The 17559-nt window shown below is 43.9% G+C and overlaps 1 protein-coding gene across 1 annotated transcript; it reads right to left on the bottom strand.

Annotated features, from left to right (window-relative positions):
- Nucleotides 1-5783: 5783 nt before the first annotated feature.
- Nucleotides 5784-14984, bottom strand: SKIC8 (SKI8 subunit of superkiller complex). Its single transcript, XM_063142878.1, has 11 exons — nt 14902-14984; nt 13416-13461; nt 13297-13324; nt 13022-13127; nt 12005-12177; nt 11465-11613; nt 9944-10037; nt 9291-9384; nt 7356-7448; nt 6209-6287; nt 5784-6112 (listed from the first exon to the last, which is right to left on the bottom strand). Exons 2-11 carry the CDS (start codon nt 13425-13427, stop codon nt 6023-6025), a joined length of 918 nt encoding a protein of 305 aa, XP_062998948.1. The 5' UTR covers nt 13428-13461; nt 14902-14984; the 3' UTR covers nt 5784-6022.
- Between the last annotated feature and the right edge of the window lie 2575 nt (nt 14985-17559).

Below are 17559 nucleotides of genomic sequence, written 5' to 3'. Positions count from 1 at the left end.
CTGAAGATGTGATCTCCTATACTAAAGCCCATAAACAATTAAAAATTACTAACTTTTTTGCCACCAACTCTGAGGAAAATCCCAATCCAACACCTGAGACAAAGACTCCTGATTTGGAGGTCTTAGACTGGTCCCTGGATCCTCAGAGTATAATGAGGGTTATGGAGTGGGAAAACCCAGAGGAACGTAGATGCAGTTTAGCCGCAGAACTTGCATCTGTGGGGGCTCCCCTTGAAGAGACTAGACATACGTCTCACGCATCTGAAACTCCTCAAGGCAGTTCTACAAGTCCTGTCATACCAATCGGCCGGGATGCCTTCTCGGACAAGAAACTCGATTCTTTACCTTCATATCGAAACACTCACTCTATCTCTTCTGAAGACAAAGACCTCCACGAAGTAGTCAATTTGCTTAACAGCCAACATGAGCTGACCAAGGAACTGTTTCTGAATTGGGCTGACAATATATCTTTGATAAAGAAGTTTCTATCAGAATGCAAGGAGCTTCTGACTACTTTAACAGTCTTGCGCTTGGCAGATCTAAAGAAGGAATCCAGGGCAAGTCAAGTGAAACTGAAATGAAGACTTCTGGAAAAAAATCGACACCAACCTCCAACGTCACATATGTCAGTCTCTGCCGTCACTCTCTGCCAAAGATCATCCAAATAGGGAGGTTAATAAAAACACTCACAATACGAAGAGTGATGATGAAGCTGATGTTGATGAAAGTAAAGATGATAACAAAACAGTCAAGTTCAGCGGCAAACGTAAACTCAAAACTTCAAAGGTCCCAATTTGTAACACAAATAAATCAAAAAATATAAAAACCCTTCCTAGTTCGAGAAGCTTACCCAAAATGCAATTTGATAGATTATTTAAGCTATTGGAAGAAAACGAGAATGGAAGGGACAGGAACCCACAGGGAAGCCCCTCGAGATCATGTAAAAAAATTTAAAAAGCAAATAAGGACTCTGCCAATAGGGCCTGCCTGGAACAGAAACCAAATGCTCTTTGCCTTCAAACCCCTGTTTCCACCAAAGATGTGACCCAGGATCCCTGGTCAATCTCACATCTCCCCAAAAAGGTAATACCTATTACCTCGGCAGTACTGGAGTTCAATCCAAACTCGAACTATAACTTAGCTAACAAACCATGGCAACTTCAGCTTCTGAAACAGAATCTAGTTTTTTCCAATTACCCGAAGCCCAAGGGGTGCTTAGCACAATCAGAACGTATAATACACCTTATACAGGTTATAACAGCTTGCACCTCACTACAGCTTAACTCAGACTCGGTCCTTAAAGTAGAATATATCTTTTATAACTACCACTCAGCTCGAGCCATTGTAACATTTGTGTCACCCAATATAGCTTCCAGAATCTACAAGGCTAAAGAAACATTCCAAAGGATTGGCATGAGGGTGAGCAGGCATTTTGAGGACGTATCCCAAGTTTTCTCTTTCCCCAGACTTGCTAACCATGTTCCACTGGTAGGGGAACTGATTGATCTAAATATGTCTGATGATTATCCCCCTACTCTCTGCCAATCATTCGAAATTAACCATAGTGTAGGCTTCCCAAATGACAATAACAAAATCGACTGCATTAAGAAAATTACACCAGACAGTACCAACTTTGTCAACAAGGACCTCTCACCCGAAGAAATTCAGCTAATTGACAGCTATGACGCCCTACCGGTGCAAGAGCAGCATAAGATTTTACTGAGACTTTCCAACCTTAGAAAGAGGATCACTGTGATACGTATGAGGGTGCGCATCGAACATGCGATCTGCAGCAACCGTATTCCAAGGGAGGCGTGGCCTTGAGCCCCAAGATTGTGATATCAAAATCCTGCAATCTACACCAAAACACAGCACTTGGCAGTGTGGGCAATAGGGAGCCCTTAGCTGATCCACACAGGTGTACTAAAAACGACCCTAAAAGTAAAATCTTAAGTTCAAATCACTTATCTTGGTCTAACTCGAAACAGCCAGAACCCCATGAAGGTGTTTCCTCAGATCCTATCAAATCATGCAAGCTAACCAGGGATCTACCCAGCCCCCAAGTAAACTTTCTCAACGGCTGTATCCTGGAAAACCTGGAAGGAATCCTGGACACAATCCCCGAGCAAGACTGACAAGGAAAGGGGAAAATAACTCCTCCCCTAAAACTCCTCTCCTGGAATATCGCTGGGTGGAACTCTAAAAGTGGGAACCAAAGTATTCTCGACTATCTGACAGACTTTGATATTGTCCTGCTACAAGAGACTTGGTGTTGCGAGCATATACATGTGAATGGATTTGTATCCTCTTGTCTTCCTGCACTTCCCAATAAAGGTAAGGGCAGAGCAAGCAAGGGGCTGAGTCTCCTGATTTCATCCTCCCTCGATGCCAAAACAACAGAGCTGCCTAGCTGTGACTCCTCTGTGCTGGCCCTGATCCTGGAAATGAGGGCCTTTAATTTGACCCTACTTTTATTTAATGTCTATTTTGCTCCAGCAACTTGCAAGGAGGAGGCAATGGCTTCCTGGCTTAAAACCGATTGCTTCTATCTGGAAATGATAGCCAAATATCCGCACGCCTACCCCATCATTGCAGGTGATTTAAATGCAAGAACAGGAACTTACCTAGTGGACCCTGCCAACCGCGGTGATAGCTTGATCGCAAGCAAGGAGCAACTTAGAGCCAACGTACGTCATTCTAAGGACTCATTTGTAAACCCTGCTAGGCAATGTTTGCTCCAATTTGTCTCAAAAAACACTCTGCTTATCTTGAACGGCTGCTGCACAGATGATAACTGGGGTGAATTCACATTCATCTCCAGGGGGGCCAGTGTGGTCGACTACATTTTAGTCCATAAGGACCTGAAAACCCTGGGGTGTAACCTCCAAGTTGCGGAACGTTTTGACAGTGACCATTTGCCCGTAGAGCTTTCTCTCCATATTCCAGGGCCTATTAGGATGGAAGCAAAACATTTTCCACTCTCCAGCCCACCCTTTGCTGTGTGTGCTAAAACGCTCAAATGGACAGACAAAACGGCACAGGCTTTTGATCGGCTAGTCCTCTCTCCCAGCTATAGGAATACTATCGCACGGATTTTAGTAGACGCGCCCCCTGAGTTGGGAATCTTAGCCTACGAGGAGCTAATGCAGGACTTGTACTCCTCCCTCCTAAACAATCTCAGCAACCCCAAATGCAAGAGAGCTCGTACTAATAAATGGTTTGATTGGGACTGTGTAAACCTTAAAAGAAAAATTCAGCTCACCTACCGCTCCTACCGTGAGAACAATGAACGCCAACTACCACGCACATACTATGAGTTAAAGAAAAAATACAAGCTCCTGCAACACAAAAAAAGTGAGGCAGACAGGGAAACCTGGCAACTACTGATAGGGGCTTCCATTTCCAACAATTGTAAAACCTTTTGGCAGATAGTATCAGGTGCCCTAGGTAACAGCAATGGCAGCATGGAATGCCATATACCGGCTGAAATCTGGGAGAATCATCTCCATATCGCCTTTAGTGACAGCCACATATCAAATTCTGATCCGAGACTGCCACCTGACTCCCCTAACTGGCCCAATGTCAATATCAGCACTGTAGAGGACTTAATACTACAGTTAAAGTCAGGTAAGGCTCCTGGACCAGATGGCATCTCCTCAGAGATGCTGAAAAGCAACATCAGCTGGTGGACTGCCCTGTTAGCGCCTCTTTTCTCCTTAATAAATAAAACTGGGTTAATTCCCGCAACTTGGCTAAAAGCCATTGTCATTCCAATATATAAAAAAGGACCCAAAGATGATCCATCCAACTATCGACCCATTAGCCTCTTATCTGTAGTTTGTAAGGTCTATGCCAGTTTCTTGGCCTTGAAACTAAAAACATGGATCCTTGATAACAATATCTTGGGAGAAGAACAGACTGGCTTTAAAGCAGGCTGCTCTACTCTTGACTATTGCCTGGTACTGGCTCACCTGGTTCATAAATATTCTACACCCAGTGGAGGCAAATTATTCACCGCTTTTATTGATCTCAAATCTGCCTTCGATTCAATATGCCGAGCCCATCTTTGGAGCAAACTGGAACAGCTTTCTATCGAAAGCAGGCTTCTGTTCCTGATTCAATCTCTGCATCATAAAACATCTGCCCAGGTTCATTGCAGTAGACAAGGACATCTCACAAATGAGATTGTCACTTCACTTGGTGTCAGACAAGGATGTGTTCTCGCCCCCATCTTGTTCAACCTTTATCTGGCAGACCTCCCTGTCTGGTTGGCGTCATTACCATCGCATGCACCCAAGATTGGTTCAACAAAAGTTTTCGTTCTTCTCTATGCTGACGATGCCGTTTTGATCTCCCAGACTCGACTGGGCCTCAAGAGACTACTAAATGGTTTTGCCAAATACTGCGAGAAAAATCTGCTGACAATTAACTATTCAAAAACCAAAGTGGTAGTCTTTGCCAGGAGGAAGGTAAGATTCCCCTGGTCCATGGGGGGAAACAGAATCAACCAAACTGACGCATATAAATACCTGGGCATATGGTTTCATGAAGCTCAAAACTGGAGGGCACATGGCAAACACACCAAGAGCAAAGCTGAACAAACTATTGGTGCGTTATCCTGATTCTTCTTTGCGAAAGGTGGGAAATATCTACCAGCAGCCATCCGGGTTTACAAAGCTAAAATAGTGTCTCAGACTCTGTTTGGAGCTCCAATATGGTTCCCACACTTCAAAAGTTCTCTTGAAGGAGTGCAACATCTCTACCTCAGGCTTATATTCGAAGTCCCTAGATGTGTTTCCGGTGCTGCCCTCAACTTGGAGGTTGGACTAAGTACCAAGCTTGGATATTCACCATACATTACTGGCTCCGCTGTCACCTAACGCTCACTCCCAACTCCTTGGTTACCAAAGTCCTGTTAGAACCCTCCGAATCTCACTGGTCTAGGGCGGTGGTGCAAAAAGTAACCTCAATAGGGCTATCCCCTTTTTTCCTGCTATCTCTGGACTTGGACAGCGCTAAACAGATCACCAAACAGAGACTACTGGATATAGACCACCAAGAGCTCCGGGGAACTGCCTGGGGACCATGTTCCCCCCAATCATTGGGTCTCCTAGTCCCTTCTTGCAAAGATGGAATGCCATACCTGGGTTGGTTAACCATTCCCAAATACAGGAAAGCATTCACCCTAGCAAGATTTAACGTCCTCCCCTCCAAGTTGCTGGAGGGCAGATATAAGAAAATTCCATCCAAAAACAGATACTGCCCATGTAATAACATCGAGGTGGAATCCATTCTGCATGTGCTCTTCCATTGCAATTTTTACCAACAGGCAAGAAAAGACCTATTATGTCCTATTATGCAACGTCTCCCTGGATGATCCCCTGAGTCACTCCTGATTAGTCTACTTCAGGGCTCCAGTAAATCTACCACTGAGCAGGTGGCCAAATTCCTGAATTTGGCCATCTGCACCAGATCGCTTATGGATGTTGATTGTGCTTAAATCCACAGATTAGCAATTTTATTATTTATATATTCCTCCCTTTTTCACTATGCTAGGCCCCAATAACCCAATTCTGTTCCCTTTTCAGAAACCAACAAATAACAATCTAGTATCTTTAGTGATTTTGTAACACTCCTTCTTTTTTATCCCTACTCTGTATTGTTTTATATAATGGTGTATCTTCTTGTTTTATATTGGTCTGTTGACTGTAAATAAAGAAATACAATACAATACACTACATTATTTGTGATTAATAATGTGCACAAAAATATCTCTAGAAAGGTAATATTACAATATCCTATTGGCAATTAAGTAATTTATTTTCTTTTAAAATAACATACATATATAAACCAAATGACAAAATTCATATAAATGCAGTTATATTTTGATTATTCTATTTTCTTTTGTCAAAATCTAAAGATTTTCTTGACAAAAAAAAATTGAATTATCAAAATACAGAAACACTTGTTATCAGGCTATACACATAGACTTTGAAAGCAACCCAGACTGAGTGAGGGGCATTTAAATTGGACAGTCATAAATATGGATTTCTTGGTCGTCACCAACTGAAACAATTTTTGAGCCATTTCCGTTGTATTGCACACCCCAGACCTGTGTATGAAAAACAAGAAAACAATCAAGGAGATTAGTAGAAGAATAGGTCAACAGGTATATGCTGACAAAACAGCTGCAGAATTCTCAATATACCTGGTCTTGATGATCAAAGAAGGTATGAGCACAAGTCCTTGATGGTACATCCCAAACTTTCACAGTTTTGTCTGACGAACTGGAAAATACGTTAAAATACCATTAACTAATATTTTTGTTGCATTCCTGTGAATATTAAATACCTGCTGCTAACAAATAATTGGTTGTGTAAGTGGTGTCCTTGCTTCTGTGGTGTAAAGCAAAATCATGAGCTTGACCCCTTCCTTTTAGCGAACTAAAACAGCAAGTTTCACCTCTTGGTAAGTTCTCAAGTGTTAAACTATTTCTCATTATTCTATTACTTATACTTAACACGTTTCTATACTGTCCAACGGCCGAAGCTCTCCGGGCGTGTCAAAAAAAAATAAAGCCATAAAATACAGCATAATATTAATATTATTTAAAACATTTGTATCCCACCCTATATTGCTAGGAGCTCATGGCAGCATACAGATAAAATCATTTATTTATTTATTACACTTATATACCGCTCCCATAGCCAGGGCTCTCTGGGCGGTTTACAGAAATTCTAAAATTGAGGTAAAAACAAGTATACAAAATTTAAAACTCTAAAACACAGAACATACACACGCAAAGCAATTAAAAACCGATTAAAAACTAAACGTGGGTAATTAGGATGTAAATACAATGTAAAACATACAATGTAAAACAATATACACAGCTAAAAACAAACCATTAATCAAATTAAACCATTAATAGCTTGAAACTACAGTACAAAAGTGCAACCAGAATAAAATCTAGCAATAATGCAGAGATTTAAAATGCAGTAGCACAATTTAAAACAACAGAGCTAAACTGGAATGTTAAAAACAACCCAGAGTTTTAACCAAACAACAAACCAAGGCTCAAGTGTCACAGCGAACAACCCAACAACGGGGCATTTAGCAAAGTGGAAGCAGGTGGAGTTGGCAATGCTCACTCTCTTCTGAGTGGTCACAACTACCAGTGGTTTAAACAACCTTTGGGTAGTTGTAATGTACAAGCCAGGTCTTGGTCTGATCTGACAGGGCTTCTAGTTTGTACATGCCTGCTCAACACTTAAAGAGTGTGCCACCACAGACAGAACATCCATATCACATGAACACACAGTGCTTTTCCATGGAGTCAGTTCACACATTCTACATACCTGGAAACAAAATGGGTGTCATCAGGACAAAAGGCTACATTTAACACCCAAGATGCGTGGCCGCTAAGTGTGCCTGCCAGGTTCGCATGCTGCCTGTGGAATTCAAAGAACAGGTCCAGGTTTAGACAAACACCTTACTGTAGTCGAACTATATTCCCAGGAATTCTCAAAAGTTCATTAGTACAGAATGAAAAGGTGCAGAGAAGGAGAAACAAAATGATCGAGGGACTGGAGCAGCTCACCTGTAAAGAAAAGCTGCAATGCTTGGAAAGAAAGAATGTGGAAAACACGACGGAGGAGTATGCCATTATGCATGGTGTTGAGAAAGTGAACAAGGAGAGCTTTGCCATTAGAGATCTTCCCCTGCAATGTAGGGGATACTCAGAGCACACTTCACTGGAGGTCCAAGAGGCCAGCCCCTAGCCTTATTAAGAACTGCATGTCCTATACTGCAACCCAAACTTTTCTGCCGTTCATTTGAGAACTACAAGTTCAACCGCAGCTTTTAAAGCTCAACTAAAAACTTTTCTTTTTCCTAAAGCTTTTAAAACTTGATGTTGTGCAGACTTCTACTGTTACTTTCTACTGTTAGTTTTACCCTACCCTGTGCCTGCTTACCCTGTACCTGTTGGCATTCTCTTCCCCTCCTTATTGTTTTACTATGATTTTATTAGATTGTAAACCTATGCGGCAGGGTCTTGCTATTTACTGTTTTACTCTGTACAGCACCATGTACATTGATGGTGCTATATAAATAAATAATAATAATAAAAAAAGAGGTTCTCATGGCAAACAGCACTCCCTGAGTGAGGAAGTTTGAAAGCCACCTAACGAGATGAAAATGTATCATTCATCATTACTTTATTATTATTATTATTTATTTATTTATATAGCACCATCAATGTACATGGTGCTGTACAGAGTGCTGTACATGGTGCTGTACAGAGTAAAACAGTAAATAGCAAGACCCTGCCGCATAGGCTTACATTCTAATAAAATCATAATAAAACAATAAGGAGGGGAAGAAAATGCAAACAGGCACAGGGTAGGGTAAACAGGCACTGGGTAGGGTAAAAATAAACAAACAACCTTGTCAGTCACATTGATGGCAGACTTCGACTGAGATAGGAAAGAACAGACAACCCCAAAAGATGCTTCCACGCAGAAGCCGAATGGACGAAGGTCAAGAGCGTTATAGTACAACATTTGGCTTCAGATGTGTCGGACTAAACTCCAACACATCAAAGGCACCAGGTTGGGGAAGGCTGAGTATGACAGAGAAACAGTCTGACATGGGATGAGGCCCTATGTGATAATGGGCATTAGCTTAGGTAGCTTCAAAGGGGGATTAGACAAATTCATGGAGGAGGAGGAGGAGGTCTTATCAGCAATTCTCAGCCATGACAGCTACATAGAACTTCCATGTTCACAAGCGGAATGCCACAGGGCATGGGATTCCCGGAAGCATCCAGTTTGCCCCCGTGGCAAACGGGCTAGATTCTGATCTGATCCAGTAGGAGAGGGGTGGGCAACTTGGTGCCCTCCAATGTTTTGGACTACAACTCCCATCATCCCTCACCACTGGCTATTAGGGTTGAAGGGAGTTGTAGGCCAAAACATCTGGAGGGCCACAATTTGCCGAACCCTGCAATAGGATGTTCTCAACGAACACTGCAGGTAAACAGAATGTCTCCTTGTGGGGATTCAGATAACCCCGAGCCGGGAAGAGATGCAAAGGAGAGAGAAGGTACACAGAACGAAGTGGAATGCTGTGTTGGTACCAGAGCAATTGGGAGCACCCAAAAAAGGATGGGATTTTAGAATGACACCACATCTAAATAAATAATAATAAATAATAAATAATAATAATCTGTGATGAGATTAGCTTTACAATTGTGTTACCTTTTTCTCTGTAGAGAAAGGATTTATACCTACACATCATAAATCTTGATGTAGCCATCGTCTGAAGCCGTGACGAGCAACTGGGAGTCCGGGGAAAATGTCAAGGAACGGATAGGCATAGCATGGCCTAAAATGCAAGCGAAGGGCCAGTTTTATCTATGACGACTTTCATATAGTCACATCTACTTGTCCCCACCTCTGCAAATCCGTTTGACCACCTTTCCTCCTGAACCGTTTTCCCAGTGTGGGCAGGCAGAGTTATTGTAGGAAACCAAAGGATAAGTTACTCCCTGCCACCATTGGAAACGCCAGTAAGAGAGCGGAACACAGTGGTGGCCCCCAGACTATGGAACGATCTCCCTGATGAGGCTCGCCTGGCACCAATGCTGCTAACTTTCCGGCGCCAGGTTAAGACTTTCCTCTTTACCCAGGCATATGGCGGCACATATCTTAATCACCCATATGTTTAGTTTTTTAACGGTTTTTAATGCTTTATGTGTGTATGTTCTGTGTTTTAGAATTTTAAATTGTGTATACTCGTTTTTAATCTCAATTTTAGAATTTCTGTAAACCGCCCAGAGAGCTCTGGCTATGGGGGCGGTATAGAAGTGTAAAAAATAAATAAATAATAAAAGGAGGCAGGCTGGACTGGGGTAACAATTTACAGCTGACATTCAGAGCCTTACCTTCCAACGTATGCAGAAGTTTTCCAGTCGCAATGTCAAAAATATTGATAATGCCATCTATAGCTCCACTGGCTAGATATTTTCCATCTGGGCTCTGCAAACACCACAGGTCAATGTTAAAACAACAGCCCTCTTCCCTCCACACAAGTTCAAGTAGTGGCAAAAGTACTGCAGGGCAGAAGCCGGAAAATGTGAACTACGCCTAAGCTTTTTCTACATCAGCAGATTTCCTTCTAGGGGGGGGAGGAGGAGGAGGAGAACGCTCGCCGCCCTTGTAACCTGCATGACTGGGGTGGGCAACTTGTGGACCCTCCAGATGTTCTGGCCTACAACTCTCGTAATTGCTCACCATTGGCTATCTATGATGTGTAGGCCAAAACATCTGGAGGGCTACACCACTGCCCACCCCAGCTGTACTGCAAAGGGCAGTAGAGGAACAGCAGATCCACTGATGGGGAAGCCTTCAGGTTGCTGCTCGATGAAGCAGGGTGAGGCTCCTACTCACAAGTCGTACTGCTTGTCACTAACCTGCGAGCAGGGCACAAGCTTGCAAAGCACAATGTTCCGGCTGGACATCAGGAAAAACTTCCTGACTGTTAGAGCAGTGCAACAATGGAACCAGTTACCTAGGGAGGTTGTGGGCTCTCCCACACTAGAGGCCTTCAAGAGGCAGCTGGACAACCATCTGTCAGGGATGCTTTAGGGTGGATTCCTGCCTTGAGAAGGGGGTTGGACTCGGTGGCCTTGTAGGCCCCTTCCAACTCTGCTATTTTATGATTCTATGAGTACTTGTGAAACCTCTCTGCACGTCGTGAGGAACTTTTAGGGAATGAGAGGCCTTAGCTAGACCTAAGGTTTATCCCGGGATTGTCCCAGGGTCATCCCTGCCTGCTCCCGGGATATCCTGTGTGTCATTTACATAAACAGGGACAACCCTGGGATGATCCCGGGATAAACTTTAGGTCTAGCTAAGGCCTTAGTCTCACTTCGATGAAGTTCTGACTACCCTGTAAGAGAAGCCAGACATGGAATCATAATCAAGGGCACCACTTGAATAGAGGCCCAAGACACACCAGCTGCTGACCCAAGATATGCCAGAAACACACGAAAATGATGATGGTGATGGAATTGATGATTGATGAGCACATTGTCACATTCTCACCACATTCATTTTATCTGGGCTTAACTGCATTTGAACATCTCTGGACACCCACGCCATTGATTTCCTTCTGTGGGTTCCAAAGAGTGCCAGAGCACACAATTTCATCTACCTTAATATACATCCTTGTGAACAAAATAAAAAAGGGGAGGTTTGTTTAAAAAGTATTCTTGCTGATCAGTATTTTTACTTGGCTGATGCTACAGCAGAGTGGAGTTCTCAGGCTTGATCATCTCTTGCCTTGGTATGCATGCATAAATAAGCTTTTAAAACTATCGTAATTTACTGCAGGGTGCTTAGGATGTTGTGGCAGAGATTGCACCAAACACTTCTTAGCAGACCAACAAATACGGGAATCTTACATATGCAATACTCAGGATGAATTTCCCTCTAGTGTCCAGGGAATACTCTTTTTTTCCAGTCTCGACACCAAAAATGTTGACTTTCCCTATGTGACTTCCCGTTGCAACGTACTGAGAATCTGGGGAAAAGGCCAATGACCAGGCATCAACTGTGTCAAAGGAAAGAGGAAAACTGCTAGATTAGACATCTGATACCTATTATACAGTCACTTATTTATACAGAGCGATATTAACGCATGACAGCTGCGCAAGAAAGCGAATGAACGTGAAGATCCATCCTGATCAAAGCAATGGAGCGTTCATAAAATATCCTCACGCACATACAATTGCAATTAGTCAGGAACTAACTTTAGCTGGATCGGAGTCATTCTACAGCTTGTTCACCACCTAAATTTTAATTCACTTCACGAGTCAGACCGAGACCTTAGTTTAGTCAAATAGCTGGTAAGTACATACCGCTTTAATTAGCCTACCGATTAAACCACGCACTCCAAAATTAAACAAAGTTTTCACAGCAGACAAAGAATTGTAAGATTTTACCTGGTCCTGCATCTATTGACTTGATCTGTTTGCCCGTGTCTAAGTCCCAAATACGTATATGAGCATCTAAAGAACTGGACGCCGCAATGGTACCCGTGTGACTAATATCCACTGACACCACTCCCAGCTGATGACCTTCTAAAGTCCACTTGAGGTCCAGCTTTTCCTCATTCCTTTGCAAAAGAGAAGGAAAACTTTAATTAATAAATAAGAAAAAGGAGAAGGAGGCACCATGGTACTCCTATCACATTCTGAAATTCAATTTGTCATATTTCTCCAGCTCCAAATTTTGCCTTCCCCTACTTAAACGCACATCTCACAGAGCTGAAATTTTAAAAAGGAGATTGTTACACACCAGCACATCCCACATAGGACAATGGGAAGGGCCTTGGTTCAGTGGTAAAGGCCCAAAATTCACTCCCTGGCATCTCCAGGTACAGTTGTTAGAAGATTCAGGAGAGCTAAACAAGATGGACCAATTGCCGGACTTAGTAAAAGGCAGCTTCCAATGTCCCCTATTACTTGTAAGCAAATCCCTGTGAGCAGGACTGTGGACAAATCACGAGTCACTGACAAGGCAATGAAAACAATCATCTGCACGGCTTCCTTGGTTAAAACAAGGGCATGGCTTACAAACCCAGATGATTAGCTGCATCATATACGGGAATTTTACTGCATGTATACGACAGAGTAAACCAGTGGTCTTCAACTGGTCCAGACCTGAAACCCACCTCGGAGTCCCAACCTGCAACAGGGGACCTACTTTCACAATTGTCCAACATGGCGGCAACAGGTTTGCCGTGAACCATCTGGATAGATCTCGCGACCCACTTTTGGGACTCGACCCACTGGTTGAAGACCACTATCACAGCTTTAAAAAAAGGGTTAAACAAGTTTGCAGAAAAGAGATATATCAACAACTACGACTTATGAGGCCAACAGATAGAAGTTTACACTGTGTTCCTGACTTCTACAGAATTCAGCTTAACAAAAATAAAATATATTATTTCCCCCTACCATTTCCAGACTTTCACCAGGTCATCCAGAGAGCCTGAGATTACAGTCTCTGAGCCATCATTTCTATTTTTTCCCCAAGCGACCGACCAAATGGCATCATCATGTGCTGGGAAAGAAAACAAGTGAATTGACTGCACAATCCTACACATGCCTACTCAGAAGTAAGTGCCATTCAGTTCAATTGCGCTAACACCCAGCCTGAAAAACATGGGTATATTGTTATTTCTTGAGTATTTCTTGGTTAGAACAAAGCCTTGAGTAGTTCCATCTCTTACCTTGTTCTTGCTTAAAGAGAATGCTGTACTGAAAAGGAAAATAAATAAATAAATGGCTGTTATAAAGAAAAGAAAAGTTAAATGAGAAAATGAAGTTATTATGACTCTAATGCACTTACCTGAGTAGTCATTTCTTCATGCAAGCTGAAAATGTATGGAAATGGTCTGCAGAGAAAGAGGAGACATTGGGTTTAGAGGTCACATCAAAAGGCAAGGTGAACACATTCTCGGCAAACGCAAAAATATGAAGATCAGGAAATATAAATAGTAAAGCATCCAATGAACAAATGAGAAGTGGCAAGGAATTTACCTATTTAAAAATTCCTTACTAGGAAGGAATGAGAACATAGGGGGCAACAGAACAACCTTCAAATCACTAGTAAGGACATAGAAAGAGCCCTGCTGAACCAGACCAAAGGCTTATCTAGTCAACCGGTGGTCTGTGGGAAGCCCCCAAGCAGGGCCTGAGTGCAACTGCAAAACCCTGCTTGCATTTCCCAGCAACTGACATGGGAGAGACATGGTGGTGGTGGTGGTGGTATTATGGTACTTTTATCCCGCCCTTTAGCCAAACAGGCTCTCAAGGCGGTATTCAAAAATATTTAAGACAATCCCTGCCCCCACAGGCTTACTACCTCTGAAATACACAGCCACGAGCTAATGAATGAAAATGAAAACGCCTGTAATAAATAGAAGTAAGTAAAAGAAAAGAAATAAAGTTAAACCAGTAAATAAATAAAAGAGAAGGGAGGATGGAGAAAGCAAGGATGCCTACAAGTACAGAAAAGGTACAGGTTTATTATCAATTTAGCACCATCAGAAATAATTTTTGTTTATCTTTATTTGTTTTAACTGTACATGTTTTAATTTGTAAAGCTGCCTTGAGTCCCAGTATTGGGGAAAAGTGGGATATAAATAAACATAATAATAATAATGATGATGATGATGATGGGTGACCCTATGAAAAGGACCCTACTCTGTACAGCACCATGTGCATTGATGGTGCTATATAAATAAATTATAATAATAATAATAATAAGGAGGACCGGGCTCCTGTATCTTTAGCAGTTGAACTGAAAAGGGAATTTCAGCAGGTGCCATTTGTATATATGGGGAACCTGGTGACATTTCCTCTTCATCACCACAGTTAAAGCTGCAGGAGCCCTGCCCTCTTTTAAATCTGGTCACTCTAGTATAGCTCCTGCACTTTAACTGTTGTGATGAAGAGGGGATTTCACCAGGCTCTTCATAGATACCAATGACGCCTGCTGGAATCCCTTTTTCTATGCAACTGTGAAAGATGCAGGAGCCCTGTCCTCCTTTCCATAGGGTCACCCTAAATAACAACAACAACGTGAACAGAACACTTTGGGTGGGATCCAGGCTTAAGGCCCGCTCCTCTGCAGCCGCTCTTCGCTGCCTCCCTCCAGGCCACTTCTGACACCAGAGAAGCAGGTGCACAGGTGGGGCTGAGGCCGTTGCCATGGAGACGCGGCCTAGCTGGGCCTTCCGGGCCCAACTCCCACTTCTTCCCTCCCCGCCCCAAATCCAGGGAGCCTCGCCTCGCCTCGCCTCCCCTCCCCTCCCCTCCCCTCCCCTCCTCACCGGCCTCTCCTCCGCGCCCCTCATCCAGCACCCAACAACACTCAGGCGCCGCGGCTTCCCCTTCTGTCCGCACAACCGGCGCCTCTTGATGACGACACGCCTCACCGCAGAGGCGACGGCCAGAGCGCCCTCGCGTCGTCTCGGCCGAGGGAGACCATAGAGGAAAGAACTCTCTGGAGCTCCTTGCGAAAGTGCTCTCTACCGTCACCTGGTGGCCGGGAGGGAGGTTGCAGGCGCACCCTTGCGCAGAGCGAGTCCCTGTTTACAAGCTGCAGAATTACCGTTGCTGGAGGGTTGGGGGTGGGGGTGCTTAGCGTTACTTAGGGTGACCCTATGGAAAGTAGGACAGGGCTCCTGTATCTTTCACAGTTGCATAGAAAAGGGGATTTCAGCAGGTGTCATTTGTATATATGGGGAACCTAGTGAAATTCCCTCTTCATCACCACAGTGAAAGCTGCAGGAGCTATACTAGAGTGACCAGATTTAAAAGAGGGCAGGGCTCCTGCAGCTTTAAGTGTTGTGATGAAGAGGAAATTTCCCCAGATTCCCCATATATACAAATCTGCTGAAATTCCCTTTTCAATACAACTGCTAAAGATACAGGAGCCCGGTCCTCCTTTTCATAGGGTCACCCTAGGGTTACTGCTACTGCTTTAAAGCGCTTTATAACAGTTTTGACAACTGTCTACGGAGCGTGTCCTGGGCCCCAACAGTTGCCAAAACTGTTATAAAGCGCTTTAAAGCAGTAGTGTAGATCCTGCCCTGGTGCTTGTTTGTTGCAGGATCCCAGCTTCTCCCATCTTTTGGTCGATCTTTTGGCTGCTCCGCTTTCACTTTTCTTTTATAGTGTGCATCCACTGATTCTGCATTTTATTATTATTATTATTCTGGATTACCAAATCCAGATCAAGTTACAGATCTTCTGGTTCTTTATTCCGGATCACTAAACCCAGTTTTTGTTTTAATTTTATTTACTTAAAAATACATTTAGGCCGCCTTTAAGAGCAAAAGCCCTCTCGAGGATAAACCTGATTTGATGTGATAAAAACCCTATACAATAAAAAATAACAAGAATAAATACCATCAGGCTACAACCCTATGCATGTGTCTGGTCACTGCCTGGCTTTGCTCTCTCCAGAGGTGGCTGCCAGCCTGCTGCCACCCATCTTTGCTCGGCGCTTGGTTTCCCCTTATGGAAACTTTAGCCTGTCGGCAAAAAGAACACCCATCATTGTGTTTTGGGAGGTGCTGAGTGAGATCAGCGGCCGGTTCCTACATCTTTTATGATGCAGGTCATATTTCGGAGCTCATGACTAGCTGGACTTAATTTGAGCCCAGGCAGGAGTTCACCAGGGCTCAAGGCACAGACGCTTTCTTTAGCACAATGCCTCAGGACTAGAGCACATGCAATCAGGACGAAGAAGAGGGTGCCTCTGAGTCTATGCAGAGTCCTTTCTCTTGCCCCTGTGTAACCACAGTCTGCACCCGTATGATCAGGTGGCAACCGCAAAATGGCTTCCCCAGGTTAGACAGCCCTCACGATCCTCGCTGGCTTCAGCTCCAGACCCTTATTAATTAATTTATTACATTTCTATACACTCAACCAAAGCTCTAATTTTAGGAAATATTGGTTTGTTTATTTATGGGTTGTGTCTACATCGGGGGTGTTGATCCAGTTGGCTTGGGGTCTCACTGTCCCTCCCTTGGGGGGGTCCCCCCATACACACACACACACACACACACACACACACACACACTTCTGCATTCCGTAAGGTTCCTCTGGGCCTTCCAATGTGTCCCTCTTGTGCGTGGGTGGTGTCATTTTGGCTACAGACGGACTGGCACCTGGAGAACTGAGTTTGCTGTCAGTCTATATATTCTCTGGGTTTCACAGGCTGGACCAACTTCGAGATAACTTTCCTCTCCGAAACAAATGTCTCCATATTCGAACAACAACACTCATGAGACGAGACTCGCTAAGCCCAGGGAGGGAGTCCTTCACTCTCAGAGGGTCTTATTTGCCCCCGGGACAACCGTGGCCACTGCAGGAGGAGCTGTCACCCTGCCGAAAAGCCAGGCGACCGTTTAGCACCGCTTTGCCGGGTCATTTCCGCAATGCTTTGTCGTCATGTCCACAGAAGGCCCAGCTGGAAACTGGGGGAAGCAATACTCGCGATTCCCTCAACAACATGTCCCAAGTTAAGAGACTTAAGTGAGGGGAAAGAGAGCTCAGTGGTAAGAGAGCAGCTACTTTCTATGCAGAAGGTCGCAGGTTTGATCTCCGGCATCTCCAGGTAGGGCTGGAAAAACTCCTGCCTGGAACCCTGGAGAGCCACTGCTGCCAGTCAGTGCCAGCAATACTGGGCTAGATAGAACCAGGGTCGGACTCAGCATGAAGCAGCTTCCTATGTTCCTACAACAAAAGTTGGGGTATGGCTCTCAACAGCTGGCCATAACAACAGCTAAGGAAATGGCCAGAGACTGTTCTGGAGGGTTATTTTGGAGCACGGGGGTGTTTTCTTCCCCCTCTTTTAGCATGGGACGAGGTCTTCAAGGCCTGTGTGTGCCTGTCTGTGCCTGTGTGTGCTCGTGTGCTTGTGTGTGTGTGTGTGTGTGTACCCAAGGCAGAAATTCCTTTACCCCAACAAGGCCAATTGA

The sequence above is a fragment of the Elgaria multicarinata genome, chromosome 16, assembly GCF_023053635.1.
Source record: "Elgaria multicarinata webbii isolate HBS135686 ecotype San Diego chromosome 16, rElgMul1.1.pri, whole genome shotgun sequence".
NCBI lineage: Eukaryota > Metazoa > Chordata > Lepidosauria > Squamata > Anguidae > Elgaria > Elgaria multicarinata.
The sequence above is the reverse complement of the archived record's forward strand: the minus strand, read 5'-3'. Positions and strand labels throughout refer to the sequence as shown.

What these genes read in the sequence shown, in the direction of transcription:
- SKIC8 (XM_063142878.1), bottom strand. An exon ending in GTCAATAGATGCAGGACCAG is followed by an intron (nt 11,614 to 12,004) that starts GTAAAATCTTAC and finishes CCTTTGACACAG; the next exon opens with TTGATGCCTGGTCATTGGCC. An exon ending in TCTTTGATCATCAAGACCAG is followed by an intron (nt 6,113 to 6,208) that starts GTATATTGAGAA and finishes TTTCATACACAG; the next exon opens with GTCTGGGGTGTGCAATACAA.